Below are 16,830 nucleotides of genomic sequence, written 5' to 3'. Positions count from 1 at the left end.
TATAGAGGTAATTTAGAAAAAATTGATAAATATGAGAAATAAGTATTATATTTTAAGACTAAAACCAACTCAATAATTAAGGACCGGAAGAATATATGGTTTTCATATCAACGGGCTAAAACTAGCGTTTTACAATTGCTGCAAATCGCAGGTTCATTAGTGACCGGCATGGCACGGTTTATTTCTCATGAGGAGGGAAAAAAAAATCATTTACATGAATTGCGCATTAGGAGAATTGTTTTTCATTTAATTTACGCTATTAATTTTTTTAATTACCGTTTCTCTGCATTGGACGTTGGCATTTCAAATTTCATGAAATTTTTAATATAACGGATTTTATGTGAACAACCTCAAATTTCAATTTATATGAAATATAACATTTTGAACTAGGTGTCCAGTAACTGAATCCAAAACACAGACACACATAAACATATTGTTTCGGCAGCATAATAAAAGTGAACTCGACCGTTTTTAAGGAAAGCACCTGAAGTATTTTTCTATATACGTCTCCTAAAGTTACTTCTAGTATAATTTATCCCTAAAATAATTTGAATGGGGCAATTTCATCCAAAATAATCGAAGGTTATCTTTGACCGTTAAAGTGCTAAGTAAGCAAGAGTTTGACCAAAAAAATCTGATGTGGCATGTACTAGATAGATGAGGTGGCATTTTTAATTTAATTTTTTTTTTTGTGGAAGATAAGCCCTCTCTTTCACCTTCACCGTCTCCTTACCCTCTCCCTGTGTGTTTTCTATCTCGATGAAGATGACCCCTTTGTGACAGCAAAACGAATGACGACGACCTCCATAATCTTCCTCATCTTCGATCACCTTCTTCCCTTCCTTCTTTTCTTGGGTCGCCTTCTTCTCTTTATTCTCTATCCTTCTCCACTTCCTTGTCTTCTCCGTTTTGCCTCGGATCTCTATTTTCGATGGTGGTAGTTCTGGCTTTCAATTTCTTGTTTATACTTGTGCGATTTTTTAACATTGGTTTGCCTTTTGATTTTGGAATGGGATTGTTGCTTCTCATCTTTGATCTTCATCGTCCAGTACTACCCTTGCCAAAACCCTATAACCCAGAATATGAAAATTCATCTTGATCTTTGGGTGAGTCGTCTCACAGTCTGACCATTATCCATGATGAAATTACTAGGAAGAAGGAAGAGTTCTATCGCATTTACAAATGCAAATGATGATAATCATTTGAAGATAGTGGCAGTGACATTTATGGAGAATTTTTTCACTAAAAGAGAACTGCTAGCATAATCAGCAGTCAAAGGCTTGCTTATTCAACGGCTTAACAGTCAAAGATAACTTTCTGTTATACTTGGATGAAATTGCACCATTTAAATTATTTTAGGATTAAAATTGTATTACAAATAATTTTAGGACATTGGGTGTGAAAAATATTTTGAAATGCAGAGCGCGTCTTAACCTGATTTTTAAGAAAGCATCACTAGTTTACGCTCTGACTCGAGTAGCACGGGGCACGTGGAGTTCCATGTGAATCAGCAAGGACCACCTTACAAGGCTAAATACTCCTGGGTGACTGATAGTGAAGTAGTATTATGAGAGAAGAGTGAAAAAAACCCTTATAGGAGAGTGAAATAGAACATGAAACTGTAAGCTCCCAAGCAATGAGAGGACTGCTGATTGGTATAAAAAATCGGGGAAAGGTATTGCTTACTGATTTGCATAGGAAAATTTGCTGAGACCTTTAACTATAGTACAAGATTATCTTGAAGACGAGAACGAGTTCTCGATTGTTTCATATTACCACAGAATGAGCTCTCGATTTACAATAATTGTATATAAATTATATACAGATGCATTTTGCAGTTTTTTCATCACACACACCACACTAGTTGATACGAGCTTCAGTTTCGAACAAAGTTCAGTTCGTGTTTATCAAGTGGTAAACCATCGGGCTATTACAATGCCATTTTGAGAATTCTCTTCGTCCTTTGTTACTAAGTTCAAAATGTTATTTAAATTTTGTTAAAAGCAATGAATGCATAAAATATATACATATTTTTTCAATTATACTCGTGTGTAAAGAAAATACATGAAAAATAATAAATAAAAATTCATTGTAAATGGATAATAAATAAAGATTAGTGTTTGAAAACAAAGAAGATTTATTTCTTATATTTAGATACCCCACCATAAGTTGTTTCCAATAAAAAAGGACAGAGTGATCACCGCGCTAAAACTGGAGTTTCATAATTGCTGCTAATAGCAAGCTCATTTTGCAATTTAAGATTTCAACCACTAATGGCATGGCAAGGTCTACTTCTCATGAGAAAACAGAGCACGTGCCAATGCATAAGAAAATAAACAAGACTTCAGCATCCAACTTTCCTCACAACGACTCCAACTAAGGAGGAAATTCGTTTTCTATAACAAACCCAACAGGAAACTCCAAAAGGGAAGAGGTAAAAAGTTCATCCAGCACGAGATATCCCAATATATATTGCTGCAAAAATTGATGGAATTAATCCGAATGAAACTTTGATCGTATACCGAACGATTCATGCAACAAAATTTCAATTCATAGATAATTATCATATCCTCAACAGTACATTCAAAAATGAAGCTGCAAACTAACTTCAGTAAGATCAGCGGTAGCGACGAAGAGAAAGAGTGTTGTTTCTCTTCCAGGTAGCCCTGCGGGAGGGGCGAGCTTTGTGGTAGAGATGTCCTCTGCCACGGAGGCCTCTGTATTTCTTACCAGCAGAGGTGAGGCCACGCAGCTCCCTGTGTTTGTGGACAGGATTGCAGAGCCAGTTGATCCTTGGGTCATTTCTGATAGCATTGTGAGCCACATCCACCAGGATTATCTCGTAGTATTTATAAGTCGAGTCCTGTATCAGCATTTTACCAATTAGAACTATGGGCAAGTCATTCAGAACCAAGTTTCATTGTCAGAACCAGTATCTACGAACCTCATTCACCCAGTAAGAATTGAGGACCCTAAGTCACCCAGCTTCCGTCCAGCTCGCTCCTCAGCGACTGATCTCTTGCTCCTCTGAAATTTCAGTTGGGTGACACCTTGATTTGTGGGCTTACCATATACAATACCTTTGGGAACTGGTCTCTTCCGGCCACCCCTCCGAACACGAACACGGTAAACCACATAACCCTGCAAATATTGCAATCTTAAGCATTGCTAGACCATACAATTGAAGCAAAAAGTACAGAAGCAAATGATTTCCTTTTTCTCAAATAAAAAAGCAAATAAAACAAACAGAATTGAATAATACAAGGAACATTTAATTAAAATGAGAGAATAAGATGTGTCAGATCGAGACAAAAGCAAAATTGATAAGAGGACAATTCACTCGGTCAGATGATCTGACTGTTAACTTTAATATAGCTGGTCTAAGGAAGCACCCAATCATCATACATATGCAATGACGCATATGCATCAAGGCGCCGCTTAACCAGCAACTTATCAAGATATATACCCCACAAATTCAAAAATAGCTCAGTCAACTGAGCAACATTCATATGGTTTCATGAGAATCCTGAGGGTGCACATCAAAGAGAACACAACATTTTCTCAGAAAACGGACTAGAAACATCTGAATCACTCCAAATAATGGGCAAATCAAAGGGTCGCCACAAGAAAACTAACATGGCGTTCAATTGCAGCACACATTCTAAAAGCCAAATCCACCTAATTGCTTAACACATCCCAGAAGCTGATTTCGACCATTTTGTAATAGAATTGATTTTTTCCCTACTAATTTTAGTGTGCCTTGTGTGGTTAAAGGTTCATATTAGTTTTGAACAACCCCAAAATCCAACCCTCCTAGTATAATTTGTGAATCATATGTTCATAATAAGACGGACACTGCAATGATCTCCGCAAAGTAGACTGTTCAATACCTGCTTAGCTTTGTAGCCCAAGCGACGAGCCTTGTCAGGACGAGTAGGCCTTGTCACACGGACTATGGAAGGTTGCTGCCGATACTCCCAGCACCTCACCCTCTGCAAGAACTTCATTACATCAGACTGTTTCTTGCGCCACAGCTCTGATACATACTTGTAGGCACCTATATCCAACAACGACAACAAATATCAGCATTTCTTGGCACCCACAGTAAATGCTTTCCGACGAGAAAGTGAAACAAAAAGAACACGAGAGTACAATCTAAGTCATACCCATCGGAGCAAAGGGTAACCACGACGGCGACGCTCACTCTATGAGAGTTAGGGTTTTTGCAGCAAAGCCCGTTTAATAGATAGAGGATACATATATTGGGCCGGGCACAGACGCTGCTCGCTGCCTCGACTCCTGAAATGCTCATGTCCATGTTACCTTTACTTCGCCTAAAATAAATTTTTTAACAAATAAAATTAATGAGCATAAAAAAAATTGAAAATATATATTAAAATTATTTTCTTAGGCAAATATAAGTGTTCAAATTATTGTTACGTGATATTAATATTAAAAAAAAGATATTTGGTCTAAATAATTTAACTAAGAAAAAAACTTGCGTCAAATTCTTTGTGTCAAATTCTATCATATGAATTTATAATTAGATAATATTAAATGTTAATATTTAAGAATGAGACACATAATTATATCTGATTAGAAAATTTGACATAATAAATATAAGATAGTTGATGTTAAAATTAGAAGGAATGTTTGTGGTAAATGTGTTTTGTTTCCAATGAGGTTTCATAGGTTTTCAAAAATGAAAAGGAATTTTTTAAAACCAAAAGAAAGTCCTTGTCATGTGTTCGATCCTTTTTGCTCTTTGAAGTTTCTTCGCAAAGAGGTTTTTTTTCCTTTGTAGAAAATTTATATGTCTTGTGATATAAATATTAATCCGACGAAAATAAAAGTAACATTCTCTTATCGAATCTTGGGAATGAAACAAGCTTATTCTGCGAAGAGGCTGAACGAACTTAAAAAAAATTCCGGATCCAACAAAAAACGGATCAAGAGGGCTGGACTAACAAGAACATGAGCTTCATATATGAAAATTTGAAAAGTTGAAACGGACATTTTTATGGGGTTAAATAGAACGGCCATATTTTACAGTATCCAGATTATTACATGCCCTTCTTCAGCTGCATAGTTTCTGGTTTCTACAGTTCAATCGACATTTCCAAGAGCAATTTTGCTCGCTCTCGCAGCTCGCCCCGCCTTCAGGTTCCAGCAGTAATGGCGAGCGCCCGCTGCTCGCTCCGCCTTCAGGTTCCAGCACTAATGACAAATCTGAATCTACTTGTGCCTGCGCTTGTGCCTGCCTTCCTCCTCCCAATCTGCCTGTGGCGGCGACGGAGACGGCTCGTACCTAGACGGCCTCCGTTTGAAATGCCGTTCGTCATCGCTAGATTCATAATCCACACTCTTCTTCCTCCCGCCACCCGTCGAAACGACCTTCCCAAGCCCCGACGATTTGTAATCGTCATAATACCCATTCGACACTGACTTGTGATGCGCCGTAGTCGTCGATCCACCGGCTGGTTCTGCAGAAGATGACGTAGCGAGCTTTCTCTTCTTGGAGACTTCGCCCTCAGGGTAGCTTATGCGAGAGAAGACGCTGGCCTTGTGCTTGCGATCTGCAGCCGCAGCAGCCGCCGCCGCCGCCGCCGCCGTGGCAGAAGAGCTCTTCGTCACCGGCTCAGAGGAGCGCCTTGATGAGGACTCCGAGTGGTGATGGCGATGGTTATGGCGGTCGTGATCAGGGTAGCCATAGTCTGGAATCAAATCACGGTCACGATCGTTGTCGTGGTCACGATCGCGATCAAGGTGGTGCTCAGATTTCCTCTTAGAAGGGCGTGAAGGTTCAACCTCGCGTGGAGGTCGATCTGGCGATGGCCGCTCCAAACGAGTCCGGGGTTGATGGTTGTACGCGGCGCTCGACGAGGGAGGAATAGGCTTCTGCACCAAAAGACAAAATATCCCAGTATTAGCTGCTTGGAGCAATGTTCTAGAAACTCTTTTCTTTCCCCTTTTTCTTTTGGTGGGTATGTGTGGCTGTGAATTCCCATTAGCCCTTTCAGCTTTTGCCCTCCCAAAACAGCAGCAAACCAATCGTCCGATTAACAAAAGCCTTTTTTTTTTTTTTCATTTTTTTTAATAACCTTACCGGTACAGAAACAGAAGATAAAGACGCTAGGTTCTCGCTAGCCCTGGCGAAAGCAAATGAACTATTTTCTGTATTTAGACTGTAATGCCAAAGAAAAAAAAAAAAAAAAAACAAAGGGGGGATGGTTCGGGGAACGAATGCAATTGACCTTCAAACATTTTAACATGCTTCCAAGTTTCACCTTAAACTTTACTTCCACTAACTGAAAATTAAAACCCGGTTCGATACATAGAATAAAAATGATCAGCATAATTCTAATTTTAGATATACAAAAAGGTTCTTGTAACTTTATTTTTTAAAAAATAAATAATTCAAAAAGAATAGTAATTACACCAACGCATTAACCATGATTAAAATTAAAAAATAAATAGGGAAACGTTTTTATTACCCCCCAGAAGAAAAAATTCCTTTTGGAGATTCCAGGCCTTAGGCCTTGGTGAAATTAATAATAATTAATAATAATACAGCAGAGGCGAATAAGCAGGCTCAAATTAAGGATCAGCATCCCAAATTTGCTGCACTTTGTTCATTGGGTCAGCACAACACCACAAGTAGGGCAATAGAAGCCCAATAATATTTTTAAACGGCTAAAGAGTGCAGAAAGCCCAGCTAACTTCACCGACGCAATTATAATATACTAATTTTAATGACGCCGAGGTTTCATTTCAACGAACTTTTAAACCATTTGTTGGTTGTCGTTGACCTCAGAAATCTGGCAAAACTATATAGGTCGTTGCTCCCTCTCCCTCCACAACACATAACCACAGAGTTATCAATACTGAACGTGACGTGGCATTATCTAGTGCAATTGGGGTTCTTTTTGCGAGGGGTGTGCTTTTTCTTGCGAAGCTTTCAAAAGAACTACTCAAAAAGGCGAATGCCGCATAAGTCCACAAGAAAACAGAGAAATTACAAAAATAAAAAGCACATACAGATTTCGATTTCATCGGAGGAACATCCCCAACACTGTTCACTTCCCTACCAATCTCCCGATCTTTGGCAATGTCCCTGTCTCATGATGAAAGAAAGAAACTTGTAAATGTGGTGAAAATACAGCAACAACTTAACACAAGATGCACAACGGCATGGATCATCAAGCAACAATTATAACAATCATTGTTTGGGGGGGGGGGGGGGGGAAGTGTTTTCTCTGTCCGTGACTGAAACATTTGGCTGAAAAAAAAAATGACGAGACAATATCACAATGAACAAGAAAGAAATATATCCTGCACTGAAATATTTAGGAATGAGTTTACCAAAAATTCGCTTAGTACCTTTCTCCACGTCTCTCAATTTCACGCTTCCTCCTGAGATCAGCTTTCCGAGCTTCAAACTGCTCTCTACTCATAATCGGAGGCGGAGCATTCATGACATTCATACCCATACTTAACTCCGCAAGATCCCTTAAGATATAACAAGACATGTCTCATGAGTTAGAATTGCAAAGAACGCAGTCATCTACACATATATAAAAATATGCAGGTGAATTATCTTGAACCACCCCCACTCCCCCCCCCCCAAAAAAAAAAAACCAATTAAAAAAGGGAAAAAAACCCAGTCTGCCCTTAACGGGGTAGGATTAGGAGGAAATAACGCCATTTTCCCACAATCTTACACTACACGTAAGTAGCATTCATAAAATAGTAGGACCATATTAGATGTATATTTGATATGTTACGCATATTGTACTCCTAACATTCATATCGCCATCCCTTCTCTCCTGTATGTTTTGCAACGATTTGAAAACTGAAACACACCTCTATGTTTTGAAACAGTCAGAAATAATTCAAGGGATTACTGCAGATAAGTATTGATAATTAATTAGAATTAGAAATTACAGTCTGAATTCGCTTCATGCTTTTTGACACTTTGTTATGAACATCTGTATATCATATGTGAAATTTTCATTTAAAATTCATTTTCCTCGTATGTTGTTACTTCTTTCCTTAATTTGTTAATACACCTATCACGTCTTAAAATTTAAAGAATTGGCATATCCCACATTTTATATCATGTCACATATACTGATATCATTGCCTCTCAGACTCCGAAGTGGGAGTCTAAGACGAGCGGGAAAGCGCTAACTTTTGATTTTTCAGAACATACTTATACAAGTAGCCTAATAAATACCTTGGAGGTGGAACAACAGGCAGCATGTAGTTCTGCATGCCAAAGGGATCATGAGGCATAACGCCGCCAAAAGGCATATCTAAGGGGCCGAAACCATAATTCATCATTTGCATTGCACCAGCATACGGTGCCACAAATCCTTCCATGCCAGGTTGCATGCCATTCCAGTACGGATTATAGCCTTGAGGCGGGGCCATAGGCATCATATAGTTATCAGCTCCAAAGTCTTGTGGAGCTTTCCACTGAAAATCTGCAATGTGTATGCAAAATTTAATTTAAAATGACTTGCACAATATGAATAAGAGGTAAAAGCGTCCATATTTTCCACGGAAGTTCCAAGATACAAGCACAAGATCTCAAAAAGAAACATTACAGAAACATGTCAGTACATGAGAAAAGAAAGAGAGCAGCAGATTACCATTTGTGGGTACACGAGCTTTCTTCTTTTTCTTTTTCTTTGCTGCAAAAAATTAGAAGAAAACTAATGACACTTGCCTTCAGAAAAAAGGAAAAAGTAAAAAAGAGAATGGACCTCCCCTTTATCATTGTTCTCGCATTGTCATCATTATTTACATGAGTTCCCCCATAACCACCCATTCTCTCTTCCTCATTCTAACAGAAGGTATAAAAACAACCTGGCACCAAATTACATTACCTGCCTCAGTAGGAGCCAACTTTTGTTGCACTTCTTCCTCAACCAGCTGAGCACTACCTTGTGAAGCCGGTTCCTTTACAGTCACTGACTCATGAGTAGCTTCGGAAACATCAGCGGCTCTTGTGGCCTTTACTTCTTCAGACATCTTCTGAGGCACAGATAGAGCCTTTCTATTATCATCAGCTGCCTCTTGTACTTTTGTTTTTCCTTCATCAGAATGGGACACCTTTTGTTCTCCTTTAGACACAGCAGATGAGGTTGGAGAAGGAATCTTGGGCTGTGGACAACGAGCAGACTCCATATCTAAAGGATCCAACCCAGGGAAACAATGTAAATAATGAAAAGTTAATAACCAGTAATAGTTAGAGAGTCGCATCATAAAAGTTTCAATAACCTTGAACTTGAAATGCGCTTCCAGCATTTTCAGCACTGGTAGTGCCTGTCTCCATTATACGACTAATTAGGTCTCTTGTTGTCTGATTTGGTAAAAGATCATCTGCAAGTATATTAGCTGCACCACAAACGCAAACGGATTTGGAGATAATGTAGTCCCGGATACCTGGGGAAAATTTTAAAATGACAATTAGCATCAGCTGATCATTAAGATGCTCAACTTCAAAAATCGGATAATATAAGTACATCAAAACTTACATTTGTCACAAAAACTTTTAAAACAACACTTGCTTGTCAATACAGCATCTTTCATCACATCCTTGCACAAGGGGCACCGGAGCTCGGGTGGTATGTCACTAACAGAGCGAGTTGTTGGCAAGCCTTCTATTTCTTTTTCAAAAGCAGCCCTTTTATGAAGAAAGATGCAGATTAGTCCCATTCCTACCAATGAATGAAATAATAGATCAAACAAGGGTCAGGGTACTCACTCGTTTGGCTTCAAGACAGCAACATCACCAGTTGGTAGAGCATAAGAACCATCAGAAGCTGCCATAAGCATTGATCTCGGAATGCCAGTGGGTGGCTTCACCCTCTTAAGGTCATAATTTGGATCACCATTCGTAGGACAATGCTGAATAAAATGCCCTGAACAAGAGAAAGGAAGTACATTCTAAGCACATTAGTATCGCTACCCACCATTTAGCACAAGAAAATAGAAGCATTTGTTTAATACATACCAGGCACCTTGCATCTATGACACACGTAGCCTGGTGGAGGTGTTTTCTGTTGCAACCCTGCCCGAACCAGCAGAACAAGTGAGCATTACAGAATTCACAGCACTAGGCCACCAAAAGGTGGGGAAATCAAACATAAGCTAAGAGTATTACCATAACCACGTCCACCCGCCATTCGTCCACCCATCCCCCTCCCAAAACCTCTACCATAGCCATCAGAACCTTGTCTACACAACCCAAAAAAAAAAAATAAACAATATTGTAAACGCAAAAGTAGAGGCATTGTTTGAGAGCCAAAGAAAGATGGAAACTCACCGCTGCCAATCCAAGGCTGGAGTGTCAATCAAGGCCTTAATTTTACTGTCCTCATCAGCTTTATTTGTAGTTGGAGGAGCCTCTGGTATTGAGTTGCTCGATTGAACAGGCAATACATCAGGAATAGCGTACAACTCATTGCCAAATTCATCCCATTCAGAGTCTTCAGGCTGTTATTAAGCATTCAATTTCTTAAGGAATGCAGAAGAAATGCTTGAGAAGATAAGAAAGTCATACAAGAAGACACTGACATATTTCATGGAAGAGGAATCAACAGTTGGTATGCCACTCTTTTCAGGCTCAGTTTCCACCACCTTATTTTCCACCTTTTCCTGCAAAATGCAAAACAGATAGCAATTCAAGAAAAGATAAAAAATATCAGTAGACATTGCAAAGGAAAAAGGCAGTATTTTATGCAGATTGTGCCAAATATAATAAATTGCAATAAAGGGAGAGTTTTGGGAATTTATACTGAATAATAAAATGATCTATCATGAAAATTCTAACAGGTATTGAGATTTTAGGTTTGAGATAGTACTCTTGTTCAGTAACTATTGGTAAACGGGGCCGTCCAGGAACTCGACGAATTAACACTGAGGTATTTTTAGGAATCAACATTGCTTGATCAAGATATTCTGAAATTCCAAAGAGACAGAGACACTATAAAACACTGCAAAAGTAATACACAAAACCATACTAAAATCCCGCAAAGTTGGACGCATGAAATTTCTATCAGTAGCTTGCAGCCTAATTATATCCAAACATCCAGACCAACAACCCATGCCACTTATCTCAGTCATTTCCCCTTTCTCTTTGTTTATGCATGGATTTTGAGTATGGTAGTTTCAAAATAGAAAGAATTTCCATGCGTTTTTCTTCAAGGGTTAAAAAAAGAAACATAGCAAATACTGTAACTTTAACCAAGAAACATCCTCCTGAAAACCAAATTACAGAAACTGCAAGGTAAAAACCAGATTGTTTAAATTTAAAATTAGTCATTAACACCATAGCCCCAAGACAATAGTTTAATTGAAATCAGAACCAACCTTCATTGGTCTGGGCGTTGGTGACCACAAGGTCGAAATCAGTACCCTTGCCTAAATGCTTTGATTCAAAAATTTTTTCTTTCAATGTAGCAACAGAGATGAAAGGACCGTCCATAGGAATTGAATCATAATCTCTTGCACTCTTAAATTTATAATACACCGCCATGGTATATTTCTCTTTCAATCTAAAAAAAAAGGGGATAACAGCAACACAATAGCCAAAAAACAAATAAACTATAATCAAAGGCCTCGATTTAATGAGCGCCTTATATCAAACTCCTAACAATCAGTACAATATTGAAGCTCTTTTTTTTTCTATTATTTTTCCTTCCGCTGTCAATTACTCAGATATGATCGGACAAATCGAACGGCCAAAACGGTGAGCTCTCCTTGATTCTTTTCTTGCAACCAGATGCCGAGTCTTCGTCTTCGTAAAATATTGTAACTCTCAGATTGTAGAAAATTTTTAACTCCGTCAAGCGTCAAAACTTAGAAGCCTCAAAAAGCACAAATCAGAGTGCTAAGATCGTCAGCGCCCATGGATCGGACGAGAATTAGAGGGATCCAGAACAGAAGCAGCCCTCTCGAATTAGCAGCCGCAACAATCCGAACGGGAAGGAATAATCAAAGAGAACTTGGATCTGTTTCAGTAGAAATCGACCGAACGAGCCAGGAGCATCGAACCACGGAGCGAATCTGCATCTGATCGGCGATGTATCGGACCACGGAAATAATCTGTATCTGAGAGGTGAAGATCGAACCTTCCGATGGGAATTCGCAAAACTCCTCTGCAGCGCCGAGGAAAATCTGAAGTGATGCAGGAAACGCGCAATCAATCGAAAAGTATCATGGCGAGGATTGGCGAGCTCCCGATGATGAAGTCTAGGGTTAGGAAAGTTGATGGAAACGAACGGGGTCAGGCGCGCGTACGGCTATAAATTTATTTCATTATTATTATTATTAAAATAAAATAAAAAGCCTCCGCCATGCTTCCTCTTCGCGATTACCCCAAGTTAACGTCACTGCGACTTCGCGCCGTTTTATCTTTTTTTTTTTTTTTTGGGTGTAATCCTCGCTTATAAGCTGCGTTTCGGATTTGGACCCATAACAGTAGTCAGTAGGTGTTAGCGGGCCGGGCATCCCAGCCTGATGGATAAACATAATTATTTTCCTATTTTTTCTGCTTCCTCAGCAAGTTTTTTGGGATTAAATTTTCAAATACTTAAGATTTAATATTTAAAAATTATTATAATATTAATAATAAGTATATACTTAAAATTTTAAAATTTAATTCCTATAAAATTTGAATTTAGCAAGGATAAAAAAATACTGTTTTGTGGGGAAAACAATCTCTAGATGAATCAAAGTAAAATAAAAAATGAGATCAAATTTTCTGAATTAAAAATTATATTAATTCCAAATGATTTATAATTTTCATAAAAAATAAACATAATGTGATGAGATTGTAGGTATCTAAATTTATTTATTTTTTATATAATGTTATGATAATTAGAGGAGGGAAAGTAGAGCTCAAAAATTCTATTCTCCCTAGTTTAGCCATGATTTTTGTCGATAGGTAATTTAGAGTTAGGGCAAAAACTCATTTTTCGCCTTTTTGGAAAAACAAATGTTTCATATTATTAAATTACATATCCACACTCTAAATGACAAAATAAAATGTTCTAAAGTTCAAAATAAGTAATATAAATTCAAGCTTTAAATGACAAACAGATACAAAGTCTATATTTAAATCTGAAAATAATACTCCTCCGGTTCTTAATATAAGAGATATTTAACTAATTTGATTGGAATTTAGGTAAATTAGTTAATTATAAGAAATATGATATGGTTTTTCTAAAACACTATAATTATCTTCCTTAATATCCTCCCTCTTTTTTCTACTTGATTATGGTTGAGGGAGCATTTATAGAGATAATTTAGAAAAAAATTGATAAATATGAGAAATAGGTCTTATATTTAGGACCAAAATTAACTTAACAATTAAATCATGTATTAAGGATCGGAGGAGTAATTCATCATCTTTACGATACAAAAATAAAATTTTACTTTGTAGGGCCAAGAACTTAAAGGGCACAAACGAAGCAATCAATGTTCCTTCCTAATTTCTCTCTTTCCTGCTTCTTTTTTTTTCTTTTGATAAGAGGAGAAAACAAAGAAACTAAGCTAAATGATGAGAAATAACATAAGAGGAGTCCTCAAGATGAGTAAGATGCAGTCCTGGTGGCAAAGATAGAGCTCGCTTAGCTAGAGCGTCTGGTTCAAGATTTTCTTCTCCTCCTATATGGCAGAGTTCCGCAAGCCATTCCCTTTGGAGCATGCTGCTGCATTCTTTAATCAAAGCCCAGTTCTCATGGACTTCATTATCTCCCTCCTGTAGCAGATGTATTTTCTCCAATAAATCACTAAAAAGACAAACGCTTCTGTGTCCCCCTTCCCAAGCTCGCTTGAGCCCGATCAAATATGCCCATAATTCTGCAAATAAGGGATCTCCTTCATTGAGAGACAGCATAAACGCTTCAAGAACAGGGTTAAGTTTTTAAGGGAGAAATATAAAGCTAGGGATGATTTAATTCCCAAAGTGGATAAACGCAAGTGAGAATCACGTACGTGGAAAGGCATTCGGTCTTGTTGGAAGGAAGTCACCAGTAGGCTAGCTTGGAGGCTGATGAATGGAAACGCTATTCTCTTTTGGAAAGATGCTTGGCTACCCCACTTTGATGCCCTTAAAGGATACATTGTTGGTACTCTTCCACAAACGGCTTTAAGCTGGAAGGTGGGAGATTATGTTACGGCATCAAGGGCTTGGGACTAGCCGAAGTTTGCTCACTATCTTCCGCAAAATATATTTTAGGCTATAGACCGTGTGCATATAAATGCTTCTTGTCGCGATGACTTTCTAGTATGACGATGGTCTCCTATTGGAACTTTTACTCTGAAATCAGCTTATAATCAAATTGCTGGTGCAAATATTACCATTGATAGAACGCTGTATAGAAATATCTGGAAGTTACATATCCCACAAAGGTGTCGAGTCTTCCTTTGGCTGTGTGCACAGGGTAGGCTACTTATGAATCTATCCAGGTCAAAACGAGGCTTGCACCTGACTGGGGAGTGTAACTCCTGTGAGGGAATGCAGGAAACCATCTTACATGTTCTCCGAGATTGCCGATACAATATGCAAGTCTAGTATGCTCTCTTATCACATGAACGACAAAGTCAATACTTTGCCTTCTCTTATGCTTCTGCTTGGCTGTCTTTGGGTATTCTGAAAAGACCTCTTCTTAATACATAATCATAAAACCACTTTTTAAGATATTAACCATGGTAGAAAAAGAATTGAGTTATAGTATTTATATACTATCATGGTTATAAAGAGTTTGTCTTATTTTGAAAACCTCCCAAAATACTCAAGATACATAGAACACCTATGAGTTTAACAACACATACAACAAGGACTCAAGGCACAATAACTGCTCACAAGTCCAATATAAACATTCATCTCGCAGAGACTTGCGGCATAAGAAACACAGGATGCTCAGCCCAACTCACAAGTCATATACATAAAAGTAACATATACAGCAGAGTCTTATGGCCTTCAGCCATTCTAACAGCACTCTATCAAATAAAGTCATCTAACAACCAAATAAAAGAAAGTATATGTCAACAAAACCATGAGCCCTAAGATGACAATATACATAACATTAAATGCCTAAACCAAAAGAGGACTATTAGGCTGTACTCGCCTATACCTCTAGTTGCTTCCCTTCATGCTGAGCTAAACTAGATGGCTTTCCTGAAAAGCATTAATGAATAATGGGGTGAGACATAAAGTCTCTGCAACCAAGTATTAATTTATGACATATACAAGTAGGATGGTAAGTTGGTAAAGTAGTGCTTAAGTATAATTTAAGTAATAAATGATGCTTTAATAGATACACCACATGAAAGGAGTATGTCTCACCATCTACCACACAATTCATACAAAAGTACACATGCAACAACATAATGAAACATGCTCTCTCATCACCATACTCCTCCTTATGACTCATTAACAAGGACCCGAGCTTTCTGTACTGAGTAACCCGGTCAAAAGTCACCCCATTCACATCAAGCAACAAGCCCTCCTACACTTATACCTACACCGCCCAAGAATAGACTATGGTACAAGAGGTATCCACCCAAGAGTTCGTTTTTAATTCTGGGCCATGAAAAAGGAAAAACTACGGGGGTTTAACAAAAAAGCCAAAACACTATGATCAATAGTGTAGGTATGCCCTATGGGCTTCAAGAACAAATATCCTCCACATAACATAATCCTAACCTCCACATATGAATCCCATGCATATTTACAATATAAATTAAAAATATCATAATTCTTAAAACTAAGATGATATAATTCCAAACAAAGAATAACACATTTTTATTTTATTTAATAACAAAATATTATAATACCAAATTCAGCATCACATGAAAACATAATTCCCAGCAACATACAACTCAAGCATAATTAAATCAACGTACTTTACAATTCACCAAAATTTGTCATATGAGAAAAAACATACTTATTCATAGATATACTTTCACAAATTAATTTGAGAAAATAAAAGCAAATTAAATACCTCACAATCCAAAATATGCATATAAAATAAATTAACCCCTGTTACCTCTACTTCAAGCTTAACCTCAGCTTGAGAAATAAGAGCACAAATTACAAATTTCGAAGTACAAGATAATTTACAAATAATATAGATATAATTTAATATACATACAAATAAATAACTTAAATTGCATAGGATTTATTATTATTAATATATATTTGCTACCCAAAAATTCTTATTTCCAATAACAATTTTTCTCTATCCAAATAACTCATTCAAATTATATATATAAACTGTTTTTATCTAACATTGTAAAATTCTCAATTTATAACTTAAGTTTCCAGCTTTAAAATTTTTCTAATAACATATCCTTAACCTATTTCATATTTTAAATCAACTAAAATCTTAATAATATATTAAATAACCCAAATAAATTATTTAACTTAATTTTAATCGGTAAAAACATTCTATATGTTTTGAATAATACATTTTTCAACTAAAATTTTTGTTCAAAATTCTCAAAATAATCAATAAATAAATATAACTTGATTAAAATTTTAATAATATATCAAACAACCCAAATAAATTATTTAACTTAATTTTAATCCGCATAAATATGATATATATCATAAATGACAGATTTTTTAACAAAATAAATTTAATTTTAAATACCAAAAATAGTAAATGGAGAAATTTAAACTGATTAAAATTAATTATTTATTTATCTCTAAATTTCTATGGCCATCTATTGTTAAAACTCAATATTGACTCTGTACCTAAATTACAAAATTTTTTCTAAATATTATAATGATACTACTAATGTAAAGTTTTA

General features: G+C 36.9%; 1 protein-coding gene and 1 pseudogene across 1 annotated transcript; both read right to left on the bottom strand.

Moving 5' to 3' along the window:
* Positions 1 to 2,591: 2,591 nt before the first annotated feature.
* On the bottom strand, positions 2,592 to 4,232 carry LOC114711550 (60S ribosomal protein L15-1-like; annotated as a pseudogene).
* A 727-nt stretch (positions 4,233 to 4,959) lies between these two features.
* On the bottom strand, positions 4,960 to 12,302 carry LOC114711548 (E3 ubiquitin ligase PQT3-like). The gene is made up of 15 exons (XM_028895954.1): positions 11,380 to 12,302; positions 10,841 to 10,968; positions 10,585 to 10,659; positions 10,334 to 10,503; positions 10,172 to 10,245; positions 10,022 to 10,078; positions 9,773 to 9,929; positions 9,543 to 9,691; positions 9,286 to 9,450; positions 8,892 to 9,194; positions 8,655 to 8,696; positions 8,237 to 8,486; positions 7,381 to 7,509; positions 7,039 to 7,114; positions 4,960 to 5,898 (listed from the first exon to the last, which is right to left on the bottom strand). The coding sequence occupies exons 1-15, from the start codon at positions 11,543 to 11,545 to the stop codon at positions 5,236 to 5,238; spliced, it is 2,604 nt and encodes an 867-aa protein (XP_028751787.1). The 5' UTR covers positions 11,546 to 12,302; the 3' UTR covers positions 4,960 to 5,235.
* Positions 12,303 to 16,830: the final 4,528 nt, after the last annotated feature.

Source organism: Neltuma alba, unplaced genomic scaffold (assembly GCF_004799145.2).
Source record: "Neltuma alba isolate B1F8T4 unplaced genomic scaffold, ASM479914v2 tig00011297_pilon, whole genome shotgun sequence".
NCBI lineage: Eukaryota > Viridiplantae > Streptophyta > Magnoliopsida > Fabales > Fabaceae > Neltuma > Neltuma alba.
Note: the sequence above shows the minus strand (reverse complement) of the source record. Positions and strands in the feature narration are given on the sequence as shown.

Coding starts and splice junctions, on each gene's coding strand:
- LOC114711548 (XM_028895954.1), bottom strand. CDS start 11,545: ATGGCGGTGTATTATAAATTTAAGAGTGCAAGAGATTATGATTCAATT. Junction 10,079..10,171: donor GGCGGGTGGACGTGGTTATG/GTAATACTCTTA, acceptor TGGTTCGGGCAG/GGTTGCAACAGAAAACACCT. Junction 9,195..9,285: donor AAGCGCATTTCAAGTTCAAG/GTTATTGAAACT, acceptor TGGATCCTTTAG/ATATGGAGTCTGCTCGTTGT.